Source organism: Erinaceus europaeus, chromosome 15 (assembly GCF_950295315.1).
Source record: "Erinaceus europaeus chromosome 15, mEriEur2.1, whole genome shotgun sequence".
Taxonomy (NCBI): domain Eukaryota; kingdom Metazoa; phylum Chordata; class Mammalia; order Eulipotyphla; family Erinaceidae; genus Erinaceus; species Erinaceus europaeus.
Genome location: NC_080176.1, coordinates 34674627 through 34702442, shown reverse-complemented (window position 1 = coordinate 34702442; position 27816 = coordinate 34674627). Strand labels below are relative to the sequence as shown.

Below are 27816 nucleotides of genomic sequence, written 5' to 3'. Positions count from 1 at the left end.
AAGGACGCTTCCACCTTCCCAACTTGCCTTTGCCTCTCTCCACCCCCTTTCCTAGCCAATTCCATCCCAACCTGCCACTTCCAGAATTTTCCCATAAAAGCCTCTCCTGTTTCCCCTTTCACTCTCTTTTCTCTTCTGCGACCAGACCCAGAGAAGGGCTGGTGAGCACAGTGGAAAGCAGCCATTTTGCTAGCTCCACGTGGCCTAAACCACTATGCTCACACCCAATTCTGGGACATCTACATGAATAAAGATTTGTGTTCCTGCTCCGCCACGAGTTCCTGGTCTCTTCTCTCTCCCCCAAGATGCAACCCGACATGTGTGCAGATGAAATGCAGGGGAACGAGGAATACAGACATCCTCACACCTCCTCCACACCCCCCAGCTCTAAAATACATACATACATAGCATCTCCCTCCATTTAAGAACCAGTGCTAGCCATCATATTGAACATGCACTCCATCTGGATTTATTTCATCACAGGATTTTACTATAACCTAAGAACAGTTGATGAAATAATAACAAATGATGTCAATGGCCCAAAACTGTTTTAAAAATATTGAACTGCTTTACAGACCTGATGTACCAGTAATTCAGCCACTTCGACATGATTATTAAGGGCAGCCAAATGCAAGGCAGTATAGCCATCATCTTTCTTCTCATCCACAATCCAGGGTCTTGGTAATTTAGATAGCAAAACACGCATTGCACTGAAAGGCAAATTTACATGATTTTAATATTTAATTACATATTTCATAAAGTTCTGGAAAATATTCTAAAGAAACTTTTGAAATGAAATGGAGATGTTACTTTTAAAATGTTTTTACATATTAATGAATGAGCAAGAAGAGGAAAGAGAAGTAGAGCATCGCTTTGGTATACACAATGCCGGAGATCCAGCTCAGGATTTGGTGTTTGAGTCCAGTGCTTTATATACTTACTGCACCACCACCTGGGCCATGGAAAATCTTCTTCCTTAAAAAAACATTATGCCAAGAATAACAAAGAAGGTCACCTGAAGACGCAAGACAAGACTCAGAATACTTTGGGAACCCATCAAGTCATGGATGAGTGCAAACATGTGTGGCTCATGGACACAGAGGCCTAAGGAGAGATTCCTGGGGCTAAAGCCCACACCTACTCAGGAGCGACTGGTAATAGTCTGGCAGTTTGCCAGTTGAGGTGCCACCTCCAGTCTGAGTTTTATCAACAAATAAGCTGCTGATGGGAGGAGAGGATCCCCTAAGGCTCACCAAATGCAACTGTGAGTCTCCACTGCTACTGTCCCTGGGGGCTGGAGCAACAGTGGGGTGGCCCTGTGCTGACATCGGGGGCAGAGACCTGATTGGGCAACTCAGGAGAAGATGTACACTCCCAGTGGTCTGGAAGTAGGGATGTATAGTGGCAGCCTTTCCAAACTGTTCTCATAAGGAATTCAAAGACACATTGAATACTTGCCTCAGAACCCACAAAGGACAAACAGAATTTGTTTAGAAAATCACAGGGTCAAGGACTGCTGCCCACTGTTTCTGGCTACTGTCAGAGAAGCCAAATCGGGCCTGGGGCTTTGAAGGAATCAATTATCACCAAGCCTGCCCTGCAAGAAATTCTAAAATGTCTCTAGTAAATAATCACAGTATTATAAACATGCCGTATATTAGAACACTACAGTTTTAAAGTAAAGGCATTAAAATATCTTCATTCTATAATATCAATAAATGTCATTGGCCTGAATTCACCTTTTAAAAGGCACAGAGCAGGAAGATGGATCAGAAAACACAATCCAACCATATACTGTCTGCAGGAATCCCACCTAACTCAACAAGACAAACACAGACTCAAAATGAAGGGATGGAAAACTACCATACAAGCCAGTGAACCACAAAAAAGGGCAGGCACAGCTATTCTCAATCTGATACAATAGACCTTAAAACAAGTAAAACTTAAAAAGATAGGGATGGACATTACTTAATGCTCAGATGATCAGTCAATCAAGAGGTCTTAACAATTATTAACATCTATGCACCCATTGAGAGGCCATCTAAATACATCAAACACCTAGTGAAAGGGCTACAACAATATATTAACAGTACAGAAACTATCAAATACAGGAAAATAATTGGCAGAAGTCTTTTCCATCTACATTTTAAAGGCATCTTCAATGAAACAAATCCAATTACAAAAAAAAAAAGTCAAACAAACACAAAGCAGAACCTAGACTGGGTCTGGTGTATTGTACCAAAGTAAAGGACTCGGGGGGGGGGGGGTGTTCAGGTCCTGCAACATGATGGCAGAGGAGGACCTAGAGGGGTGTTGAATTGTTATGTGGAAAACTGGGAAATGTGAACGGGGGTAGATGGCATAATAGTTATGCAAAGAAAGCCTTATTCCTAAGTCTCCAAAGTCTCAGGTTCATGGTGGATTCACCTTATTTACCCCATCCTGAATAGAGCTCAAAGATATCATGTTACATGAGTTAAGTCTGAAACAAAAAGGATGAACATGGGATGATCTCACTCATAGACAGAAGTTGAAAAAACAAGATCAGAAGGGAAAACACTAAACAGAAGTTGGACTAGAGTTGGTTTATTACACCAAAGTAAAAGACTCTGGGGTGCGGGAGGGTTCAGGTCCTGGAACATGATGGCAAAGGAGGACCTAGTGCAAACACGAGTGGCTGGTGGTCAGAGAGGAGCCTAGGGAGAGATTAAGTGGCTGGTAACAGTACAGCAGTTTATCAGTTGAGACACTGCTGGGAAATTGTGCAGATGCAGTAGCATCTGCCATGTTGCCCCCTCAGGCTACTGCTAGTTCCCATGAGAGTTGGGACATTCTCGGAGAGCCTGTTCCACCATTTTGTGCCCTCAGGGCACTGTCAATTACACGCGATAGTTGGGAGTGCTTTGGTTACTCCTCCCCCTTCCCATTCCTGCGAGAGTTATTATCCTACCCTGGAGTGCTATGGTTACTCCCCTTCTCATTCTCATGACAGCTATTCCCATAAAAGCCCTTCTTCTTCTGCACCTCACTCTCTTGCCGGCTTTTCACTTCGGTGATTAGACGCAGAGAAGGCTGCTGCGCAAGGCGGCCATTTTTGCTACCTCAACGTGGCCCAAACTGTTGCTCTCTCACCCAACTCTAAGGTGCCAGCGCAAATAAAGGATTGTGTTCCCTTTCTGCTCCAAACCTCCTTTCTCTGCGTCCTGCCACTACTGCAAGTGACAACTGGCGCCCAACGTGTCCCGCACTCACGCCCCACAGGGCGGCCCAGCCTGAGGTCCAGAAAAGCTGCCCAGACACAGGTAAGTAACAGCTGCCTGACTGCAGCCACCATGAGTTTCCTTCCATTTTATGAGGAGGCGTCCCAAACACTCTATTCTTTTCTCATGGGACAGGCTCTGTATCTCATAGACGCTTTAATTGGAGCTGCACCATGGGTTCTCTTGGCAATGTTTGCAACCTTCCGGAAATGTATAAGGTGCCCTGCCAAAAGGTTAAGAGACATTGAGGCAGAGATACAAGAGTTAAAGGATATGCTCTCGGCACTTAAACACCCTAAGCCTTCTGCAGTTTGCCCCGAGAGTTCTGTTTCTGTTTCGGCAAACACGTGTTCGGTTTTCTATGTGCAGGTCTTAGGGAAAGAACCGGATTTAATTATTCTTCCTTTTTCTCTCAACAGATACAGAGTGGCTCATACGCCATCATTCCCATTTTGACATAAGCTTCGTGGTGTTTCCAGGACAAATAGATATCCATTTTCCTTCTAATAAATTGATAGCTTCTTTACCTCTTTTGCCTCTACTAGTACCTAAACTTTTCTCTCGAGATCCCATCCCTTCTGTTCCTACAGTCTTCACTGATGGTGGAAAAAAGGGAGCTGCTGCCCTTATATATTACCCAAACAACCCCCTAAACCTCTCTTTACTGAGCTTCCTGATAATTCCCCTCAGTACAAAGAACTTTATGCTGTTTTCCTTGCATTAAAAGCTGTACCAGAATCCTTCTACCTTTTTTCTGACAGTATGTATACTGTTAACTTAATTCCATGGCTTGCTCGTTCTTATGTGAGAATTGATGACAACCCACTTTCCCCTCTCTTGATTCAAATCGCCTCTATGCTCTGTTCTCAAACCCAACCACTGTATATTTAACACCTTCATTCCCACAACCCTCTTCCTGGTTCCCTGTCCGAAGGGAATGCTACAGCTGACCGCCTTGCCTCCACAGGAACTCTCCTAGTCTCTGTCTCTGATCCTGCTGACTTTCATTCCCTAATCTATGTTAATCTTAAAGGCCTTCGACCTCGATTTCCTGATGTTCCGTTACCTCAGTTGAAACATATCCTTGCTACATGTTCTTCCTGTGCAAGTCTCATAAAAACACCTGCTATTCAAACTCTTCGTGTTAACCCCCGAGGCTTAAAAGCCAATGCTCTTTGGCAAATCGATGTCACCCACATACCCAACTTTGGCAAACAAAAATATGTGTTTGTCTCAATTGATACCTTTTCTAAATTTATGTGGGCAACAGTTCAGATGGGAGAAAGCTCGAAAAAGCTTATAAGCCATATGCTCTCCTGTTTTGCTGTGATGGGCTTACCTCTTCAACTGAAAACTGACAATGGACCTATGTTTACCAGCAAACAATTTAAAGATTTTTGTTCCCTCTGGAACATTACTCATACCACAGGCATTCCCTATAATCCACAGGAACAAGGCATTGTCAAAGATAATGGAGGAATGTACCCCCCCCAATATCCAGCTAGCAAAAGCGTTAACTACATTAATTCTCTTTAATATTAACAATAACTCTGACCTACCTCCTATTATTCTTCACTGGTAAAGACCGTCTACCCTCCCAGCTATTAAAGTCAAATGGAAAGACCCACTCGATAAAATTTGGAAAGGGCCTGACCCTCTTTTGACCATGGGGAGGGGTTTTGCATGCGTTTTTCCACAGAATTACTCCAAACCTGTCTGGGTTCCTGTCCACCATGTCCGACAATACTCGCATGATGGCGCTGCTATCCCTGAAGAACAAGAAAAACTGCAAGAGGACTAGATGCAGGATGCATCCCAGGATCCATAATACAACATGGCAGAATCTGGAAAATCCGGCTTACAGAGCCCTCTCTCCTACCCCTTCTCTGGATGTCTTATATTATGACTGGCCAGTTGTGTTTTGTGAGTGAGTGTGTTGAATGACCAAAAATTTTTGTATGACCCATCTGCTCAGAGTACTCTAAAACTTAATTGACTTTATATAAAAATGCTGGACGCAGCCAAGGTTTCTGGAGACGTCCAGAAACATTCCAAAGTTTTTTTTCCCTCTCTTTTGATTTTTATATATGTCTTGGTGTATATATATAAAAGTGCTTAGTCTTAAACTGTGTGAGTAAAGATGGATCTAAATTTGTTTTTAAAATGATATGTTTTCATAACAAGTTTTTCTCCTCCAGTGTGTTATAACTAAATGTTTATGGGTATGTTTCAAGTTTGGTAAACATTAACTTAACGATTAAAAGTGTAACCTTGAAGGTACATTACTACCAGGCAAGGTAAAATTAATTTGCTAAAAGTAACTAACTATTTAAAGTAAAAGTCTAAATATTTAACGTGACAATAAATCCCCAAAACTAAAATACAAATTCTCTATACAGGGCACTTTTGGAGGGCCCCCAAAAGTGCCCTGTAAGCTATCTTGTGGAAATTACTCCACAACAGATCTGGCATCAATCTGGCACTGTAAATGTTAAAACCATTGTCACTAAAATGCATTAACTCTCTAAGTAACCTGAGTCTATTTATAGTCCAAAGTAAAAATAGTTTTAAAAAATCAAAATATATATTTTAACTAAAATTGGTCTGAAGATCCTGCTGTAGAGACTACAACAAGAGGTGGAGAGGGTGTGGGGTCAAAGGAATCTTCCTGCACTTCCTGCACTGCTGGTGGGAATGTAAGTTGGTCCAACCTCTGTGGAGAACGGTCTGGAAAATTCTCAAAAGGCTAGAAATGGACCTACCCTATGATGCTGCAATTCCTCTCCTGGGGATATATCCTAAGGAATCCAACATATCCATCCAAAAAGATCTGTGTACACATATGTTTTTGGCAGCACAATTTGTAATAGCCAAAACCTGGAAGCAACCCAGGTGTCCAACAACAGATGAGTGGCAGAGCAAGTTGTGGTATATATACACAATGGAATACTACTCAGCTGTAAAAAATGGTGACTTCACCATTTCAGCCGATCTTGGATGGACTTTGAAAAATTCATGTTAAGTGAATTAAGTCAGAAACAGAAGGATGAATATGGGATGATCTCACTCTCAGGCAGAAGTTGAAAAACAAGATCAGAAGAGAAAACACAAGTAGAACCTGAACTGGAATTGGTGTATTGCACCAAAGTAAAAGATTCTGGGATGGTTAGGGGGGGAGAATACAGGTCCAAAAAGGATGACAGAGGCCCTAGTGGGGGTTGTATTGTTATATGGAAAGCTGGGATATGTTATGCATGTACAAACTATAGTATTTACTGTTGAAAGTAAAACATTAATTCCCCAATAAAGAAATTTAAAAAAAAAAAGAACTTTGGTGGTGGGTGTAGTCTGGGATTATACCCTGTAATACTATAAAATAAAAAATAATAGCTTAGGCCAGTAAAGCACACATATTACCACATGCAAGGAACTGGGTTTAATTTCCTGGTCCCTACCTACAGGTGGGAAACTTCACAAGCAGTGATGCATGTGTCTCTTTCTCTCTTCCCCTCTACCTCCCCCTCCCTTTTAATTTCTTTCTGTCCTATCAAATATAGAAAAGAAAAGAAGAGGAGAGGGGAGGAAGGGAGAGGGGAGAAGTGGAGGGGAGGAGAAGGGAGGGGAGAGGAAGGGAGGGGAAGGGAGAAGAAAGAAAAGGCCACCAGGAGCCATGGCCTGGCTGTTTTCCACTGAGACCTAGAGATAACCCTGGGTGTCATGTGAAAAGAGATGATAGGAGGAGGAAGAGGGAGTGGGGAGGGATGAGAAAACTAGTCAGGAGGCCAGGAGATAGCTCACCTGGCAGAGCACATACTTCAGCACATGTCACGACCTGGAGTTGAGCCCCAGTCACTGCACAGCAGCAACTGCACCTGGAGGAGCATCACCAGCACTAGTCATACTGCTGAGCTCTCTCACTCCCCTGTTCTTCTCCCTCCCTCTCTCTTTGCCCTTTATAAAAACTAAAATCTGAATAGAGCCTATACTTCCCCCAGTCCTGGAACCGCTAGGGTGGGGCTCACTTTTCAGCATGTTTCTCTCAATTCATACCAAATGATATTATATCCGCTGATCCCAACCTAATCAATGCAAAAAGTACCACCTCAGCATGCTTCACTTCAGACTGTGTCCAGAGACATCAGGCGTGGAATGTCAACGCTTCAGCCTCATTGCTCGGGTGAGACTTTCCATTTCATAGTATTCTCGAATTCCATTCCAGGTGGTTCACTTCCTAACAAAGCCCCAAGAACTAGATATAGACCAGGTCCCATGAGACAGAGCATATGTCCACATGTATCCATAAATTAGGGCAAAATATATACCTGAAAACAAGAGTACACAATAGTCTGCAGTGAGTCAGTACAAAGTTCCTAATGAAATAGTATCTAATTAGACTTAGATACCCTCCTCACCTACTTCCTATTACAGTTATCTCACTCACTCCAAAGCTAACCTTAGCAAAGAAAGGATTGCACAAGCTGAATATGGGCAAGAGACTGGCATCCTTTAATGATGACTCTTGAGTCACTCACTATCAGGTCACCCCATCAGCTGGGGCCCTCCCTATTTGGAGAGTCCTGAGATTCCCTAACAGACATGATGGGTTTAGACCTCAAATAAATTCCTCTCACCTTGTTACCGGTTGGTCATCTCTATCAGGAACAACAAAATAGAACCCTTTGTGTGGCCCCCATAGGACCTTGCCCTCAACTTAGATCAACAACAGTAGAGAATGTTCCATCCTCCAAAGGGAAGCTGGACAACACACTCTATGCTACACCTGAGGAAGATGGGTCCTGATACTGGGGCAGCTTGGAATGTTCCTACTCATGACCACAGAATGTGAGCTCAGATCTACAGGGATGCAGAGGTCACATAAGCTCCTAACCTGAATATGGGCCCCAGACCAAATCAAATAGATGGGGTTTATAGTCAACAGTATTTATATCCCTTTCCCATATTAGGGAGCTATTCTCTTCCTTGATCCAGCTTTGGATCCACCTGTATATCATATTTCAAACTCAGGAAAGAAAAAAAAACTAGTATAACCATAGGCCCTTTGTAATATAACTAAAATATGCCTACTAGCTATCTACAAAATGGAGTACTCCCCAACTTTTCATCTGCACTATTCCAGCCTTTAAGTTCACGATTAATCAACAATTTGTTTGACTTTGTATGTTAACTCTCTTTTCAGCCACCAGGTTCCAGATGGTAGCAGGATGCCGACCAGACTTCCCTGGACAGACAGCCCCACTAATGTGCTTCCCCAGAGCCACACCCTACTAGGGAAAGAAAGAGAGAGGCAGGCTGGGAGTATGGATCGGCCAATCAATGCCCATGTTCAGCGGGGAAGCAATTACAGAAGCCAGACCTTCCACCTTCTGCACCACACAATGACCTTGGGTCCATACTCCCAGGGGAGGGGATGGGGTATGGAGTTATGGTAGTGGGAATTGTGTGGAGTTGTACCCCTCTTATCCTATGTTTTTTTCAATGTTTCCTTTTTATAAACAAATAATAATAAATAAATAAAAATAAAATCTGGTATGATTTAATCCAAATGTCTCATATTTAAATGGATTAGTATAATTCTAGCAATGTATTTTTTAAATTCTTTATTATCTTTATTGATTGATTGGATAGAGACAGTCAGAAATCGAGAGGGAAGGATAGAGAGGGTGAGAGACAGAGAGACACCTGCAGCACTGCTTCACCATTTGTGAAGCTTTCTCCCTGCAGGTGGGGACTGGGGGCTCAAATCCAGGTCCTTTCACATTGTAACATGTGCGCTCAGACAGGTGCACCACCACCCAGGCCCAGCAATGTATTTTAAAGAGGAATCATTTCTAATGTTTCCACAGAACTATTGTTATATTGATATATGAGTTAAGTACACCATACAGTAACTAATTAAGCTAATAAAACATGCAGAAATAGAAAAAAAAGATTTGGAAACATAGTATTTCATTTGGTCTAAATATTTTTATTAATAAATAAATCATCAGTATGAAATTACAATAAATAGATGGAAATTATGTCTTTTTCTGAAAAATGATGATTGTTTATTTTAAAAGGGTAAAAATGATTTGTAAGAGAAAGCATAGAAAAAAAAAATTGTAACCAAGGACCAGATAGTAGCACACCTGGTTGAACACACATTACAATGCACAAAACCCAGAAGTTCAAGACCCCAGTCCCCACCTAAAAGAGGAAACTTCAGGATCAATGAAAGAATGCTGCAGGTGTCTCTCTCTTCCCTCCCTCCTTTCTCTAAATTCCCTGTCCTCTCAAGTGAATCAAATAATTTAATAAAAATTAAAATAAAGAAACAGCTTAAAACAAATAGCTACACTGATGTAACACTACACTTGGAGAAAATAAGAAACATAATAAAGCCAGTGGGAAAAAAACAATCTATATCCCCAGCATCACCAGTGGGGAAAAAACAATCTATATCCCCAGCATCACCTACCAAGGAGTCCTGATATGCAAACCCCAGGGTCAAAACTTGCCCTTCAGCACACTCAGCTGAATTCGTTTTCAGTTCCCCTTACACAGAAAGTTACCACAAGCTGATAGTGATGCATATCAACATCATTCCACCAACTATTTTGTTCACCAATCAATTTCTAGCTTGAATTGAGGTTTTTTAATTTTTATTATCTTTATTTATTTATTTATTTATTGAATAGATACAGCCAGAAATCAAGAGGGAAGGAGGTAGCAGGGAGGGGGGAGGGGAGAGGTGGGAGAGAAAGAGACACCTGCAGCACTGCTTCGCCACTCACAAAAGTTTTCCCCCGGGAGTCGGGCGGTAGCACAGTGGGTTAAGTACAGGTGTCACAAAGCACAAGGACCAGCATAAGAATCCCGGTTCGAGCCCCCGGCTCCCCACCTGCAGGGGAGTCACTTCACAAGCAGTGAATCAGGTCTGCAGGTGTCTTTCTCTCCCCCCACCTCCATTTATCTCTGTCCTATCCAACAACGACAACAACAATAACTACAACAATGAAGAAAACAACAAGGGCAACAAAAGGGAATAAATAAATAATTTTTTTAAAAAAAAAAATAAAAGCTTCCCCCCCTGCAGGTGGGGACTGGGGCTCAAACTGGGTCCTTGTGCATTGTAACATGTGCTCAACCAGGTGCACCACCACCTGGCCCCTGAATTTAGCATTTAATAGTAAATTTCTTTTCTCACCCAGTAGGGGAAAAAAGTCTACTGAACAGCTGGTATGAGTACTATGATCAATCTAGCAATAATAACTCTTTCCATAAAAAGGAAATTTGGTATTCTGTTTTAGATGTCATTCTCTAACAAGCTGAATAAGTATTGATCATATCAAATGCAACTGCTCGTGAATCTATAAAGCTGAGGTGCACACCTCAGCCCTGAGAAGTCTCCAGTGTACACTCTCACATATAATTTATTTCCTCTCTTAGCTGCAACAAGTGATCACAAGGTGTTATCTAGTACAAAGACTTTCATGAAGTTTCATACACTCTCGCTCTCTTAATGAGAGAGGAGAGATACCTGCAGCACTGCTCCAGTGTTCATGAGCCCCCCCACCCCTCCTGCAAGCAGGGACTGGGCATTTGAACCTAGACCCTCACGCACGGTAATGTGTCCACTCTTCTGGTTGAGCCACTACATGCCCTTAATTTTTTAATGACACACTACACATACACACACACACGCACACACACCACCAGACACACTACACACACACACACACACACACACACGAATACCCATAAGCTATGCTTGGACCCTTAATTTCACGGGAACAATCTCAGAAACATACATTAGAACCAGGCTGAAGGGCAGCTGCACACTTCTATGTAGCACTTGAGTCATGATAATTAAGAGGACCGTTGTCATTCCACCAGCACCAAGGATTAAAACAGCTGCTAAGACAAGGGTGTCACTAGTTCAACAAATCAATTTTCTACTTTTTTTTTTTAAACAAGTCAATTTTCTAAAGCCAATAGATGGTTACCTGTAGAACAATATATGAGCTACTGAGATACTTTCCCTAATGCTCAAAATATCATTCATTTTTCAATTTCAATGTTTCACAAAAGGTTACAAACATGGATGACTTAAAGATAAGATTTAACTACCGGTTAAGCAAGCATTTGTGAATAGTGCCAAAGAAGTATTAAGTTCTGGAACAACTGACAGTGATGCCTAGCATAATCCCTGGCACATGGTGATCCTCAAATGGTTGCTGAATGATGAACAAATGAATTCTAAGTAGCAGCAGGAACAAGCAGCTGTCTGCATTGGTATATAGTAGCCAAATGGCATTTGGGTCCATTTATAGTGTGAGTAAGGCTTTGCAATCTTTATTTGGCAATGAGCAACACTTTCCCAACAAATTCTAGTAAGTAGCTCATTTGTGGAAGTCTTCATATTAGTATTGATAAAAAATACATTAAAACAACACACATTAAATGTTCAGTAAGTATTTATGAAGTTAATGAACACCAGCAAAGAATAATTACAGCAGGCCAGTCCATAATCTATTAAGAAATGTATCATGGAAGCAGATGAGGGGCAGGCAAGATAGCTCATCTGGGGAGTGCACTGCTTTCACATGGGCATGACCTAGGACTGAATCTAGCCACCACCTACCACAATGAAGGAAGCTTCAGTACTTCTTTTTTTCTTTTTTTTAATGTTTCTCTATCTCTGTCACTATCTTTTAAAATATATATACACATACATAATATATGTTTTATTAACATTATTTTTATTTGATGGGACGGAGAGAAACTGATAGAGATGGGGATAAAGACAGAGAGACACCTACAGTACTGGTTCACTGATGGAATCTCCCCACTATAGGTAGGAAGCAGGGTATTAAACCCAGGCCCTTAAGTGTGTTTAACACATGCACTTAAAACAGGTGTGCCACTGTCCTTCTATCTGAAAAAGGAAGGCATCCTAGTATAGTGAAGCCCCAGTGATGACAAGAAAAAGAAGAAATCAGATCAATCCCAACTAGTTCTCTTATGCATGCAAAAAGTAGACAAGTATGTAACAGTCTGAAGACATTTCATTCAATATACACCCCTATCTGAATTGTGTGTGTGCTTTTTTTTTTTCCCATAAAGTCTTTTTCAACAGATACCATAAATAAGAGGTTCATTATCTTTGTTTAAATTCATTAACCAGGAATGTGGTAAGAAAATAGAGTCTCGCTCAAAATGAGAAAGATAAACAAAAACTAATACAGGCTATAGAAGAATTGTACAGGCAAGTATTCCATCATAATTTTTTTTAAGATTGATTTTATTTATGTATTGGCAGAAAGGCCAGCGCAGTGCTCTGGCATCTGTGGTGCTGGAGGGTCAAACCTAAGTAAGGTCTCAGACATGCAAGTCTTACACTCTAGCCAACAAGCCATCTCCCTGACTGCTCATTCTAGCATTATTAAAAGGCAAATTAAATGACTAGTCAATTCTTTCCCTTTTTATAACTCAGGAAAGTCTATTTTCCTCATCTTTGTTTAAATTTCTCTTAGTAATTAGTATACCACGTATATAAAATATTCAATGTTTTGTTGACCAGAAAAAATGAAGAAACCATCATCTTTCTGAATACATTGGGAAAAGAATCTTCTTAACATTGTATTTTCATTGTATGTTCCGGTTCACAAGAACAGTAATTCACTAAGGATTTCATTATTACAAATCCAAGCAGTAGTTAAGGCATAGTGGTGAAGAGACTGGAGTCTAGAACTAAGCCATGGAGATCCCAATTTTGGAAATAGCAACTGAATAGCTAGTGACTGGGCAGACTAACTTCTCTGTTTCAGTTTCCTCATCTATAAAATGTGCCAAAATCCAAAAAACTACAACAGAAATTTACAGGGACTTAGAAGAATTCCTGAAACATTACATTAAGTACCTGCTGATGGTAGGAGGCACTTCTACTGCTAAAATGGTTAATAAAAATGGTAGGACTTAGAAATGTCAATATTATCCTATCTTATAATCTCAGCCAAGTGTCCTTTTCTCACAATGTGTAACATGATTTCAATATCTGGTAAAGTTGAGTCTTTAACCTTTATTTTAAATTTAAAATGATAAAACTTTAATTTAAAAAATTCACCAAATATTTACAGAAGCATTTTTTTTTTCTTTTTTCCTTTTTCAGACAGCACCAAGGAATGACACAAGGACTTCACCAATGCATAGTAACACTAAGTGACCTCTCAGGTTCAGTTTTGCCATTCTTTTTACTTGAGTGGTGGAGGGACACCTCAACACTGTTTCCCTATTAGTAGAGTTGCCCTGATACTACCTTAGGTGGTGTTTCCATATAATGCCAGGGCAAAAACCCTGAATCTATATCATTTATAAGATGCTAAGATGTGCTCTACGGGAGCGTTATTTCCCAGTCCTACAGCATTCTTTTTACATTTTATTTATTTATTTGCTTGTTTATTTATTTATTTATTTTTACCAGAGCACTGCTCAGCTCTGGCTTGTGTGTGTGGGGGGTGTGGGGGGTTGAATCTGGGACTTTGGAGCCTCAGGTATGAGAGTCTCTCTGCGTAACCATTATTCTATCTACCCGCCTGTACAGACTGGGTTGTCATATTATCTACCCCTGCTCATTACAGAAGCACTCTTTCAGTCACTTTTTAAAAACAGACATCCAAAATAATTAAACTGCTAAATTAAGGATAAAAAAAATTCCAATGACAAATTTTCCTGCAGGAGAATAAGCTTAAACACTGACAATTTTTCTTGATAATAAAAGAAAATGTATTTTAAGGGGGCCAGGCGGTAGCGCAGAAGGTTAAACACATGTGGCGCCAAGCTCAAGTACCAGCATAATGCTACGGGTTCAAGCCCCTGGCTCCCCACCTGCAGGGGGGTTACTTCACAAGCAGTGAAGCAGGTCTGCAGGTGTCTATCTTTCTCCCCCCTCTGTCTTCCCCTCCTCTCTCCATTTCTCTCTGTCCTATCCAGCGACAACAACAGCAATGGCAACAATAAAAAGAAAAAAGAAAATATATTTTAATTAAAAACATAGAATACTTGGTGTGTCCTGTGCATTCCTAGGTTTGTAAAAATTGTATCTCCATAAATTTGTTGAATTTTATGTTATCTGTTTTTTCTCCTTGGTTAAAAAATAATTTAAATATAAAATTATTCTGAATATATTATTAGACTATAAAAAAACTATTTTTCCTTAATGACTATTTTAGTCTGTGATAAAATGATGATTCCTAAATCATCAAATTATAGAGGAATGACAGTATAGAAAGGATAAAAAGTGTATTTGAAAATGAAATAGTTTAACAGTAAAATGCATTTTAATAGCTCTATATGTACATAGTGTTAATATAAAAGTAAAAATTACTCTAAGCGAGTCTGGCAGTAGCGCAGCAGGCTAAGTGCAAAGTGCAAGAACCAGCAGAAGGATCTCAGTTCGAGCCCCCAGCTCCCCACCTGAAAGGGAGTCACTCACTCGCTTAACAAGCGGTGAAGCAGGTCTGCAGGTGTCTTTCTTTCTCCCCCCGTTTTCCCCTCCTCTCTCCATTTCTCTCTGTCCAACAACAATGACATCAATAACAACAGTAATAACTACAACAATAAAACAAGGGCAACAAAAGGGACTAAATATTTTTTTAAATTACTCTAAAGTACTCCAGATCCTGGTTTTCAAATAAACACTAAAAAATGTAACTAAAACTGACACTGAATTCCAAGTTTTATATAGGATTTCCAACATTTCATTTGCATACTACTCTCTTATTATCTCTCTCTCCACCTTCAATATACAGGTTATATAGAAAACAATACACCGAAAACATTTCTACATGTTTTCCACTCATATATTACTCATTAAATTTAAAAAGCATGTATAGCAATATCCATTCTAAAGATAATCCTACCAATTCCTTCACATCTTTATAAATTCATAAAATAGCATCTGTAATATTTCTTCAACAATAAAAATCCAAATTATGAAATACATTCTGGAAGTAATTTTACTTGTTCCGTATCTGTCCAAAAACTATCTTGCTACTAGTCAGAGAATATTTTCCCTTTCCTTCTTCCTCTGCAGAGCAGCTAAGTATAGTGACAGCCACATCAGGCTTTCCTAGTCTCAGTGCAAGCTCAGTTAAAATCTGGGAAGTCTAATTGGGAACATGAGAGACTGCTTTATTTGGCAGCATTAAAAAAAAAAAAAAAAAAAAGGCAAATGGCAAAGCAGTGTTCTGAACCACAGGATGAACAATCAATACGCAGAAAGGAAGATAGAGGCTTCCTCGGTGTTTGGATCGACAATCAACAGCTGAGAGACTATTTTTTGCTATGGTTGACTAAATATGGTCAGGGAAGAGAGAGGCACAAGAGAGCCTGTTTGTCTGAGAGTGCATGTTTCAAATGCTTAGCTGCCTATAAAGCTGTTAACAGTTTAGCCTGTGGCCACTGAGGAAAGAAAATAAGTTAGCCTCTATAGTGACCATGTGGAAGTCCTGACCTTGCTTGCAGACTTGACCTCTGGATATGACAAGGTAGCTTCAATATAAATCTACCATTTAATGCTGGAAACTAGAAACAAAAAAAATCTCAAAGCAAGAAAGATGCAGATTATTTCTTGAGAAGTCAGAAGACCCCCATATATTCTGATGGGCCAAAGAAAACACGGTGAATGTTTATAGCAGTTGGGGGCAAAGGGTTGTGCGGTGTGCTTTTGTTTTTAATTTTAGATTATAAAATTAACTTACTCTGCAACTGTTTTCCTCACCTAAATAATTTATCTGAGAAACAAGCTAGGATGTTTCTGTTTTTCAATTTTAACAATCTTCTTTGGCAGCTAAACTTCCTGTATGGTCAATACAAGGTACTTTTATCTGTGTTATACCAGTAGTATAAGGCATTTTAAATCAAATGGCCAAACTTGTTCAATTTTGTTCTATCTGTAAGGGGAGGGAAAAGAAGGCTATTTTTCCATTTGTTCATTTGCTTTTTAGACCATGTTAAAAGGTGAGGATCTGTGTTCACTGATAGTTCCTTCCCCCTTACGTCTTCTAGCTCATGAAATGAACTGCTGAATCAGCAAACAGAGTGAAGACACAAAAATGAGATGGCTGCTGCTGAGGTGACTAGGTCACTACCTCTCTCTCTCTGCTGCAAAGGCTGAATGACATTAAATGTACAGGTAATAAAGCATCACCAGGCTTCAACTTTTAAGAATGCTTATGGTTTTCTGTATGCTTACCTGCTAATGATTTGACATATGATTTTATTGTGAAATTCTCTCTAGATGCAGCATTAATTTCACAGTTCAGGTAAGGAGCTTTTGTAATGTTCAAATATTGTGGTATATAACTCTTGAAAAATGGAATAATTCATTACTGTCATTACTAAAGATTTAGGTTTTTTTATTTTTGATTAAATGATGATATTATCCCAGGTAAATCCCACTCGATCTCCAAAGTATGGTATTTTAAAGAAACTATTGACTATCCTAAGAGTTAGTCAGCTGAAGAAATTGAGGTGACAAAACTAATGCTTAATGCTTATATTACACACAAAAATAAATAAACAAACATGGTAAAAATCATAATACTGCATTGCTGAAACTGTTCTAACACTGTGCCCTCTGCTACTACACTAATTTGCTCTTTGACCTTCACTAGTCTTTCATCACAGGCTGCAGAAATTCTACCTTCCTTGCACACTTTTTATTATTCCTTCCCCAAATCTGAAAATTCTAAATTAGCCTTTTAGTATTTTAAAAATTAAAGGCAATTCAATAACCCTAATTTCTTTTCATGCTAGCAATCAAGTTAAAATCTCAACTGATTAGTTCTTTTAAGTGAAACTTTGTTAAAAAAAAAAAAATCAACTGCTCCAGTTAATTGTCTTTTACATTAAAAAGATTAAAGAATTAAACTCACCAATATTAGACATTTGTATCTGTAATCAGTCCAGACATACACACCAAGTACAAAAGGCAGGTAAGTAACTAGTAGACAAAGGAACCACAAAGCAGTTTTCAAATAATCATGAGTTTTGTCTGTGTCCTTAAAAATTTTTTTGCAAAAGTTTCAGTTCACTTATACTCAAAAAAGATGCAACCAATACTACAAGTACTAACTGGTTAATTAATGAAATTTTTTAATAATTCATTTAGTTTTAAAAAGAATTTGTACCAAATTAATTATTAACAATATCTAACTTGTAGGATCTAGAAGCAAACTACAAAATAAGAAGCCCTCTCTGAAGAGTATGAAGAAATACTGGGCTAATCTACCCACTCCTACAATATACTTTAAAACTCCACTGATGCTCTTGGAAAAAGAACCAAGCCAGAACAAAGTTCAACAGAAATTGGCCAATGTTTAGACGTGTCTGTCTACCAAGAACAAGGGACTATAAGTGGCGATTAATGTCAGGTAAATGTTTGAAAAATTAAGACTTTGATAGTCTCTGCTAATGATCTATCAATGCCATATTAAGCTAAATGTTCTACTAACAAATGGGTAAATAAAACATTCATGTTTTTACAGCTGAACAAGTTAGTTGTAGCCTACTCAGAGTACATACTTCTTTATGTACCCATATGAACATACAGTGCTATGGAATGTAAAGAAGTATGTATTTTTGGTAGGCAACAGACCACCAAGAGGGAACTGCAGCTAAAAAAAGTCCTTGCTTCTTTCTATGCAAATGACCTTTGTATGGTGAACTGACCTATCAAAGAGAACATCTCTGACATACTAGCACCATAAAAATATACCTTAGTACTTAAAGTTGGAAAGAAACTAAATATTGCTAAGATTTATAACTTGTGATTAGAAAGTTGTACTTAACAAAATTTTTAATTACCATCAAACTCCTTTTAAATCGATTAAGCTTTAAGCATACTATAGTCTACACTTTCAAATTAAATACTCACATGATAAAAACTGTACAAGAGAAACAATATTACCAAAACAAAATAATGAGGAATACATATAACCCACTTCTTGTCTCCACAATTAATCTTTAGGTATATTACATTAGTTGTTCCAACTAATAAAGATAAGATATAACAAAATCTGACTTGGTACTGACTGGCTATCTTCATATTCTGATAAATTTACATTAATATTATAAGAATTTCTGAAGCTTTTTCTTACAGTGGAAGATATTGATATCATCATAATTCTAAAACACTATCCTTAAGTAAAATTCTGCTGTCAAAAAGTAGTCTATATGTCATATTTCAATTTTGCCAAGGCTTCAACCTGGCCTCCATATTAAATGCTAACTTAGTATTAAGAATAAATTAAAACATAAGATTCATGCATGAAAAGGAGCAAATTTCTGGATTATGCTGTCAGTCAACAGGGCACACTGATAACAAACAGCTTAATATTTTGAAGAAATTAATTTATCAGTTATATTGTCCTTCAATGTGCTTTCTCCAAAGGTGACACATAAAATGAAAGCATTATAGACAAGAAACTAATTCAAACAGATAAGAATAACCAACTTTTATTGATACTATGTAATTAAAGTTTTATACAAACATGATGAACCTAATATTCATGGTATATTAGCTATTTAATACTGTTTGTATTTTAAATAACATTTATTTTATATAATAAATTCTAACAAGAACTATAAAGGTCTTAGTAGCAATATTAATGAGAAATACCTAATTTAACTCTCTATGATAAACTTTGAAAAAGAATCTTCATATCAATATATTCCAACAATTTAATAGAAGTTTTATGCCACTGAAATATTCAGACATGTATAAAAAGTGTAATGGTTTTTGTCACAGTTGAATAGAAATGATTATAGTTTAACTGTGCGTAATCTCTCTTTACTAAAGACAGCTAGATAATTGTCAAAATGACTTTTATTTCATAATCATATTATAAAGAATGAGAATATAGTTATTCAACATAGCATATTAAAGTTATTGCATGTTGGAAATTATAAAAAATGTATGATCTAAAAACTTCACATTTTCAAAGAAAAAAGTTCAATACCTAACTTACTTAAGTATATAAAGTCATTTTATCTGATCCTCTACCATGTTTCATATTTTTTGTTAAACTTATGCATACATGTCCTAGATAACAAAAACTAAGAATATACAGTTCAAAAGTAGTTAGTAGTCTCACCATAAAACTGCTCAAAGGGTATTACTATCCTTACAAGATCATAGTATGAAAAATTGCATGTTATTCCATAGGTACAAAAGATTTTAATAATTACTTTAAAACATTCTAGCCACAAAGTATCTTGTTGATATACTATTAAGATTACAATAGTCCTTAGAATACAAAAGTAAGCATTCATTATTCACTTTAAGAAGTGAAATTATATGCTGATTCTGGTGCTTACAAATGTAACATATCTAAGAATATTTTCAATCATTCTAAAATGCCACATCCGTAACTTAAATCAGCTGTCCATTTTTAACTGAGTACATACTAAACTCTGGGCATCTGCTGACACTGGTATAACTCAAACACTTCAACTGTCTCCCTGACAGAGATAACAGATGCTGACATTATCAAAGGCTGTACTATTTTTTTCCCAAGGTCTCTCCTTGCCCAGATATGGCCAGTATTTGAAAGTGAACTGCCATCCAAAAGTACACTTGAGCAACTGGATCTGCTAAAGAGCTCCCATATAACTAGTAAAAATAGAAGCCAGTTTTAATTATTATTTTCAGCACTTAAGTCCATGCAATTTAACACCTATCTCTCATCTATTAGAATAAATAGTGGAAGAACTGCAGTTATATTAACCAGCAGCAAACCTACTAGTAAACAGGTACACATATAATTAATACAAGAATTGTTTGCATATTGCCTGAGTTAATGTTGATTCTCTCCCAGTATAGTTTAAAAAGAACAAAAAGGGGGCCAGGCACTAACGCAGTGGGTTAAGTGCAGGTCAAGGACCAGCATAAGGATCCCGGTTTGAGCTCCCAGCTCCCCACCTGCAGAGGCGTCGCTTCACAAGCAGTGAAGCAGGTCTGCCAGTGTCTTTCCCCTCTGTCTTCCCCTCCTCTCTCGATTTCTCTCTGTCCTATCCAATACAACAACAATAACAACTATAACAGTAAATACAAGGGCAACCAAAAAATGGGGGGAAAAAGAAAAACTATTGTACTACTTTTTATTTTACAGCTAGCATCTACCTTACATTACAGGCAAACTATAATTCCTCAAGCTTTTACTTTATATTTCAAAAGATCTCTATTCTTCCTATATGGAAATATAACACTGAAATTACATGATACCAAAGTCTGTCATACTACGTTTTAAAGCATTGTTCATATGATAGATATCAACACTTAAATTCATGCAATGTAGCTGACCGACACAAGTCAGTATTTTCTGAGGCTGGCGGTGAATGGGTAATCTACCCGAATGCCTGCAGAAAGGTGTGAACAGCACACATCCCCAACCTCTGGGCTTACTTGTGTACTTACTAGTACAAAAACAGAAAACATTAGTCTGAAATGCACCAAGGCTTATTTGTTCCCTTATAAATGCTATTGGTTTTAAACGAGGCTATTATCTACATTTAACAATTAAGCAAAGGTACTAAAATCAAAGATGCATATTGAGAATTCCTTAATGTATTAGCAACACATGAAAAGGGTAAAGACTTCTAGCATAGAAAATAGGAAAGGCATTGTCAAAGTAAGAAACTTTACATTCAATTACTGCTGTGATGTGAGAATCTCTTTACATATGTAGAATGTCTACAACTATAATTTTGTAGATTAATAACATATTAAGTTTTGAACCTCAAAGCAGCACTGCAATGCTTTGCTAGAGCTGGTAAAATGGAACCAAATCGCCTCTTCAATGGATTTGGTCCCCTTCAACCAGCTGTAGCTATGCATTGATTACTACAGGAAACCAGTATTTTAATTGATAAAATAACAATCACATGTCAAGGGATTTCAACTTTTTAAATTGTTCAGACTATGATGTTAATCAAATACTTTGTTACTTTATTCTACTTGGAAGAACTATAGAAATTAAGATGTTTATAGAAAGCCTTACAGAAAATGTGTGTACTACTTAAACATTTCAAATAAAATAATTCTACTTATTTAAGGTCTCTTGGTTTTAAATCCTACGCTTCAAAAATAAAATGGTAGTGAAATATAGACTGTGCCACATAATAAAAAAAAATTAACTTTCTTCAAAGGAAGAAATTATCTGGAGAGGTGACTGAAATCCACCTATAAAGAAATGGGACTGCCACAATACAGTCACATGCACATATGTACTTTTAACATTAAAAAATATGCAAAATAGCTCATCTTTTAATTTTTGTATGGTGGGTTGTTTTGTATGGTGGTTCAGACTTAAGACCAGCCCCTACCACATGGAAGGAACCTTCAGTGCTGTGGTCTGTCTCTATCAAAAAAATAAGCAAATTAATCTAAAAATATATAAAAGGACAACAGCCAGGGTAGTTCTCTATGTGAAATATAGATAACTACGACAAATAAACTTGCAAAAAAAAAAAAAGTGACCAAACCATCCTCAGATTTAGTGAGAATAAAGGGGGAGGTGACACCAAACTTTGGTAGAGGGTGTGGTGGTGACTTACATTCATTATGTATGGATGTGAACTATACCCCCTGACATCTTTTAATTTTGTAAAAACTGTTAAGTCACTGATTAAAAAGTGGAAAAAAGGTAACATTAAATAACACTCTGGAAATGGGTCATTATCTTCCACAGAATTCGTATTTAATTTTACTGCTGTTTACCTGAACATTGCTGGATAAGGTAAAAAGGAAGTAATGGTACTGCAGAAACAAGGACAAACAAACACAAGTGCCTGTCTAGTTCTTTCAACCCTGAATCTAACCCTCAGAAAAGAAATAAATGCAAAACATTACTATTTTGTGCTCACGTAAGTACATTTCTCCATACTGACTTCCTCAGTTAAAAAGCAAAGATATCTTCTGTGTCCTTCACCCATACACACAATACAACCCTCACCCAGCGGACAGAAAATAAATAAAATGGCAAGTGATTCAATATCCTTTTAATTTTCTTACTAACCATAATAAAAGTGTATATAACATAATGTCCATTAATTAAAAAGCATACATTTCAGGAATTAATGAAGGGTAAGTGATGACAACTAGTTCAAAAACTGTATGTTTACCCAATCCGCAGCATCTCTCAATTTAAGTGAAGATCATTCCTTAAAAGAGTAGCAAAGGGACACTTATGCAAATAAATCAGAGCGCTGAGTCAAGCTAACCTCAGTCAACCCGCATATACTCAAACATCTGAAAACACAAAAGAGAGAGCAGATGCACAGATGGGCACCTATGAGAGAAAAAGAATGTAAGTATTCTGTCAATTATTAGACCTTCAGATACTTTTTCTGTACAGCATTCAGCATGGCTGAATGAAGAGGGTCAGGCAATGGCACACACGGTTCAAAGTGCAAGGGGCTTGGCGCAGGTACTACAAAGTCAGGGCTCCCAGCAGCCTTTTTTTTTTTCTTTTTGAGAGGACAGAGATAAGCTGAGAGGGGAGGGAGACAGAGGAAGACAGAAAGACACCCGCAAACCTGTTTCACCACTCATGAAGCTTGCCCCCTGCAGGTGGGGAGCAGGTCCTTGCACATGGGGATATGTGCTCCTCCACCTGGCCCCATCCATAATTTTGTCACTGGTGTCTTCAAGATACCTAACAACTATTTTCTGTCAACTCTTCAGAAAATACTTCTAATTTGGGGCCAGGCAGTGGCACAGTGGGTTAAGTCCACATGGTGCCGAACACAAGGACCTTGCAAGGATCCTGGTTCGAGCCCCTGGCTCCTCACCTGCAGGGGGGTCACTTCACAAGCAGTGAAGCAGGTCTGCAGGTATCTATCTTTCTCTCCCCACCTCTGTCTTCCCCTCCTTTCTTGATTTCTCTCTGTCCTATCCAACAACAACAACAGGGAAAAAAAATAACCTCCAGGAGCAGTGGATTAATAGTGCAAGCACTGAGCCCCAAAGATAACCCTGGAAGCAAAAAGGAAAATACTTCTAATTTACTCTCATGCCAAAGAAGGAGCTCTATAGTAAAAGACAGGTTAAAGTACACATCCTCACAAAATGAACTAATACTAATCTGAAGAAATTTACTTTTTATTTTTGACAGAAGAATTCCATTTAAATCTAATACTTTACATGTCTATAAAAAGAAAAGGTACTGGAACCAGGCAGTGGCATGATAGAGCACATGTGTTACAATGCACCAGGGCCCAGGCTCAAGCCCTTGGTCCCAGCTGCACAGGGGAAGCTTCATGAGCAGTGAAGCAGTGCTACAGGTCTCTCTCTCTTCTTGTCACCCCCTTCCCCTCTCAATTGTTCTCTATCCTATCAAATAATTATAAGAAAGGAAAGAACAAAGGGAAGGAGGAAGGGACAGAGGGAAGGAGGGAGAATGGATGGATGGAAGGAGAGAAGGAATAAAGGAAAATGTGATCAAAACCCCCAAAATAATTTCCATGAATATCAAATATCAAAACACACAAACAGCACTGTTCCTAGCTAAGGTTTCTTAAAATACAAATTATCGTATTAAAGCATTGTAGGGTCCAGGTGGTGGCACACCTGACTGAGAGCACATATTACAGTGTGTAAGAGCTGGGGTTTAAGCTCCCAGTCCCCACCTGCAGGGGGAAATCTTCTTAAGTGGTAAAGCACTGTTGCAGGTATCTGTCTCTTCTTCTCTATCTCCCCCTTTCCTCTCAACTTTTCTGTCTCTATCCAAAATAAAATCTATTAAAAAAGAAACATACTGTAACTGAAATCTAAAATGGTCCATTCCTTACAAATTACTCAGTTTCATACCAAAAACTTGAATTTTCTACATTTCTCAAAAAAATGACTTTTTAGCTCTTATTTTCTTTAAACTACGAGGAAATGGTAAGATCAACTTTGTGACAGAATTCATGTTGATCTAGAGCACTGAAATCTAGATAACAAAATACATTCTTTAAAAACAAAGGGTAGTGCTAGCAAAATAGCTCTCTTAGTATGTGGTTTTGTCATGTGCACGACTATGTGTTTCAGTTTTGCCTTACATGCAGACCACATGACAGAGCAAGGCAATAAAAAGTAAAAGTGACAACTCCAACTGTCTGCTCAAGCTATAACTGCTCCACTTATCAGCTATGTGATTCAACTTTGTCTCCTTATAAGTCAAATATTCTTCATCTATATAGTCAGAAAACAAATAAGTGCCTCAAATAACAGTAGATAGGATTAGATAAAACAGTGCATGAAAACCACTTAGTCTCTGCATGTAAATGTTTTCATTATAATCTACTATTTGGATTTCAGGAAGCATATTATTTTGTCTCTTAGACAATGTCAATATGTAAGGGGTTGAAATATCTATAATTAAATGTTGGTTTGTCTGAAAAGTCAGAACATTGTTGTATGCTTTACATTGGGTTGTTCTAGTTCTCCCCCGCCAAGAGAATTGGATCAGTCCTGCTAGTTTCGAGGGCCTGCTTGGCCCCGCCCCTAGGAACCCCGAGAGGGTTCCTGAGTTCCAGAGTTAGAGAGTGCTTGTGCCACCGCAAAGAGACAGCAGAGTTCTGTTTGGTGATTAGTTTGTCTTAGTTTATGAATCGTTGTTCCTGAATAAAGAAATACAACTTCCCTGCCCAGCCGTATGTCTCTGGTCGTCTCTGTTTCCCGCCCGTGAAGCTAGCCCGGCCAGCTAGAGCCTCCGAATTTTAACAACAGAACATATCTTTCCATGCAAAAAAGCACCATGATTTTCTAACCATCCCTCTCACCCCCAAAGCAAATATATGATCAAATTCATACCTACTATTAGGGATACCAACAAGCAACAGAAATAAAATCCTTTTGTTCTGTGTTCACCACCTAAGTGGTGATCCTAAGAAGCTAAGAAGTAGCAAAAATGTGAAAGGAAACAGTGTAATAATGTAACATGGGGTTAAGCACACATATCACCAAGCACAAGGACTCGGGTTCCAACCCCCATTCCCCACCTGCAGGGGATCCTTCATAAGCAGTGGTGAAGCAGGTCTGCAAGTGTCCCTTTCTCTTCCTCTATCTCCCTGTCCTCTCTCAATTTCTGTCTTATCTAAAAAAGAAGAAGAAGAAGAAGAAGAAGAAGAAGAAGAAGGAGAAGGAGAAGGAGAAGGAGAAGGAGAAGGAGAAGGAGGAGAGGAGGAGGGGAGGGGAGGGGAGGGGAGGGGGAGGGAAAGGAGAAGAAAAAATTACCACAGGGAGTGGTGGATTCATAGTGCTAACACCAAGCCCCAGCAATAACGTTGGTGGTAATTAAAATAAGGAACTATGGCATAAAGGTCAAAGGTATGAAATGTTAAACATGGTAACTATAGACAATAATACTGCATTATATATTTGAAAGTTGCTACGTGAATAAACCTAGAAAATATCACATTTTAAAAACCATTTTATTATGTGTGGTAACTGGTAATAACTAGACTCACTGTAGTGACTATTTGCATTATGCACATGTATCTATATCAAAACCTAATGCAGTGCTATTATCAATTCTATCTCAGTTGAAATTAAGAATTAAAGTTCTTAATTAAATTTAGAATTAAATTTAAGAGTTCAAGCTTTGCAAGACTGTTGGGCAGTACGCCAGCTCCCCTCTGCCAGCTCCCCCCTGCTTAACACTGTGGTCTATTTAAATAATCACTGTTTTACCTGAGACCCGCCCTGCCTACAAGGCACTGGTTTAATCCCACTGGTTTGCACTCTTTTTGCTCCGCCCTCTCTTCATCACATCCTGTTTTCCACTCTACCACTTCCTTCCTGGAAACTATAAATGCAGAATCTTTTCTCAATAAACATTGCATTGCTTCCCAGCTCAGCCATGAGTCCCCGGTCGTCTGTCTCCTACCCGTGAAGCTAGCCCAGCACAAGATAACTCACCTGGAAAGGCATCTACTCTTCCTGTATGTAAACCAGCTTTGAATCCAGTCACCACTGCACTGGTATAAACACCCATGCTGTGGTTCTTTCTTGCTCACTCACTCACTCTCACTCTTTCTCCTCTGATCTCAAAGTCAGCCTGGAGCGCTGAAGCCACAGCAATGACAAAAAGTAAATATAAGAGCTCAAAATAAATAGCAAAGTGCGTATTTCCCTCAGTCAAGAAATGCAGCCCTTAGAAAGAACTGGCAGACCAAGTTCCAGATGCTACTATGTTTCCATCCTGACTTCCCTGGACAGACGACCTTACAAATGCTTCCTGGAACCTGACCTCCCCAGAGCCGACCCCATGCCAACACTCATGCCCAGCACAGAAGCAATTACAGAGACACACCTTTCACTTTCTGCACCCATAAAGAATTTTGGCCCATACTCCCAAGAGAGGGATAAAAAAATTGGAAAGCTTCCAATGGAGGGGATGGGACACAGAACTCTGGTAGTAGAAACTGTGTGGAATTGCACCACTAGGATCTTACAAGCTTGTTAATAATTATTAAATCACTAATAAAAATTATTTAAAACAACAGGCTTGGGGTTATGGATCAACCTGTCAATGCCCATGTACACCAGAGAAGCAATTACAAAAGTCAGAACTCCTACCTTCTACACCCCAAAAAGAATTGTAGTACATACTCCCAGAGGGGTAAACAACAAGGAAGTTTCTAGTAGAGGATATGACACAGAACTCTGGTGGTGGGATCTGGATGCAATTACAACCCTGTTATCTTACAATCTTAGAAATCAGTATTAAATCACTAACAAAATATTTTTAAAAATTTAAAAGAACTGACAGGACATATACACAGTTTTTTTGGTTTGTTTCTAAGGAATCACTTTATTAAGGAAATGCTGATTTACAGGATTACTGTCAAGGTGGAACCCAAGAAACAGCAAGTATGTGCATTTTGAAAAGCATGTACAAGGAGTCCTCACAATGGTGTCTATAGGTTCTTAGAAACTAGAGCTTTTAGCAAAACATGTAACCAAGGTTTTTGAACAATGTCATTTTGTTCAGCATCTGTTGGGGTTTGCTTATTCTCATCACTGCTATAATGAAAATGACACTGAATGAAACATTCAAGGACCTATTGTACTGTAATTTTCACACTACTCATTTTCAGTTGTTTTGGAATCTTCAACATTTAAGCAGACGATGAAATTTTTCTCTCTAAAGGTGCAAGATGTTGGTCTAATCCACTGTGAACATTTGCACACAATTAAATTGTAATTGCCGGCAAATAGTCTATCATTCCATATCTAAGTCTTTTTTTTCTTTTTTAAAATATTTATTTATTGGATAGAGACAGCCAGAAATTGAGACGGAAGGGTGTGATAGGGAGGAGACAGACATCTGCAACTGCTTCACCACTCACAAAGCTTTCCCCCTGCAGGTTGGGACCAGGAGCTCAAACCTGAAATTCCTCACGATAGTGGAGTCCTTATATAGCAAACCTACAGCCAACATCATACTCAACGGACAGAAGCTGAAAGCATTCCCCCTCAGATCAGAGACTAGACAAGGCTGTCCATTAT

The 27816-nt window shown here is 38.6% G+C and overlaps 1 protein-coding gene and 1 long non-coding RNA gene across 5 annotated transcripts in view; one reads left to right on the top strand and one right to left on the bottom strand.

Annotated features, from left to right (window-relative positions):
- MIB1 (MIB E3 ubiquitin protein ligase 1) overlaps positions 1-27816 on the bottom strand; it is a 141588-nt gene that overhangs the window by 33073 nt on the left and 80699 nt on the right. The window contains exon 13 of the mRNA XM_007523664.3: positions 578-710. Within this exon, the coding sequence (XP_007523726.1) occupies positions 578-710 (133 nt within the window). The remainder of the gene's footprint in view (positions 1-577; positions 711-27816) is intronic.
- On the top strand, positions 15642-27248 carry LOC132533147 (uncharacterized). 4 transcript variants are annotated; one of them, XR_009545048.1, is made up of 5 exons: positions 15642-15805; positions 16326-16452; positions 17482-17692; positions 22010-22184; positions 27111-27248. It is a non-coding gene; the product is annotated as an uncharacterized LOC132533147 (long non-coding RNA). The 4 variants fall into 4 exon arrangements; XR_009545049.1 differs by lacking the exon at positions 22010-22184 and having other exon boundaries at positions 15649-15805; XR_009545046.1 differs by lacking the exons at positions 22010-22184; positions 27111-27248 and having other exon boundaries at positions 15649-15805; positions 17482-19427.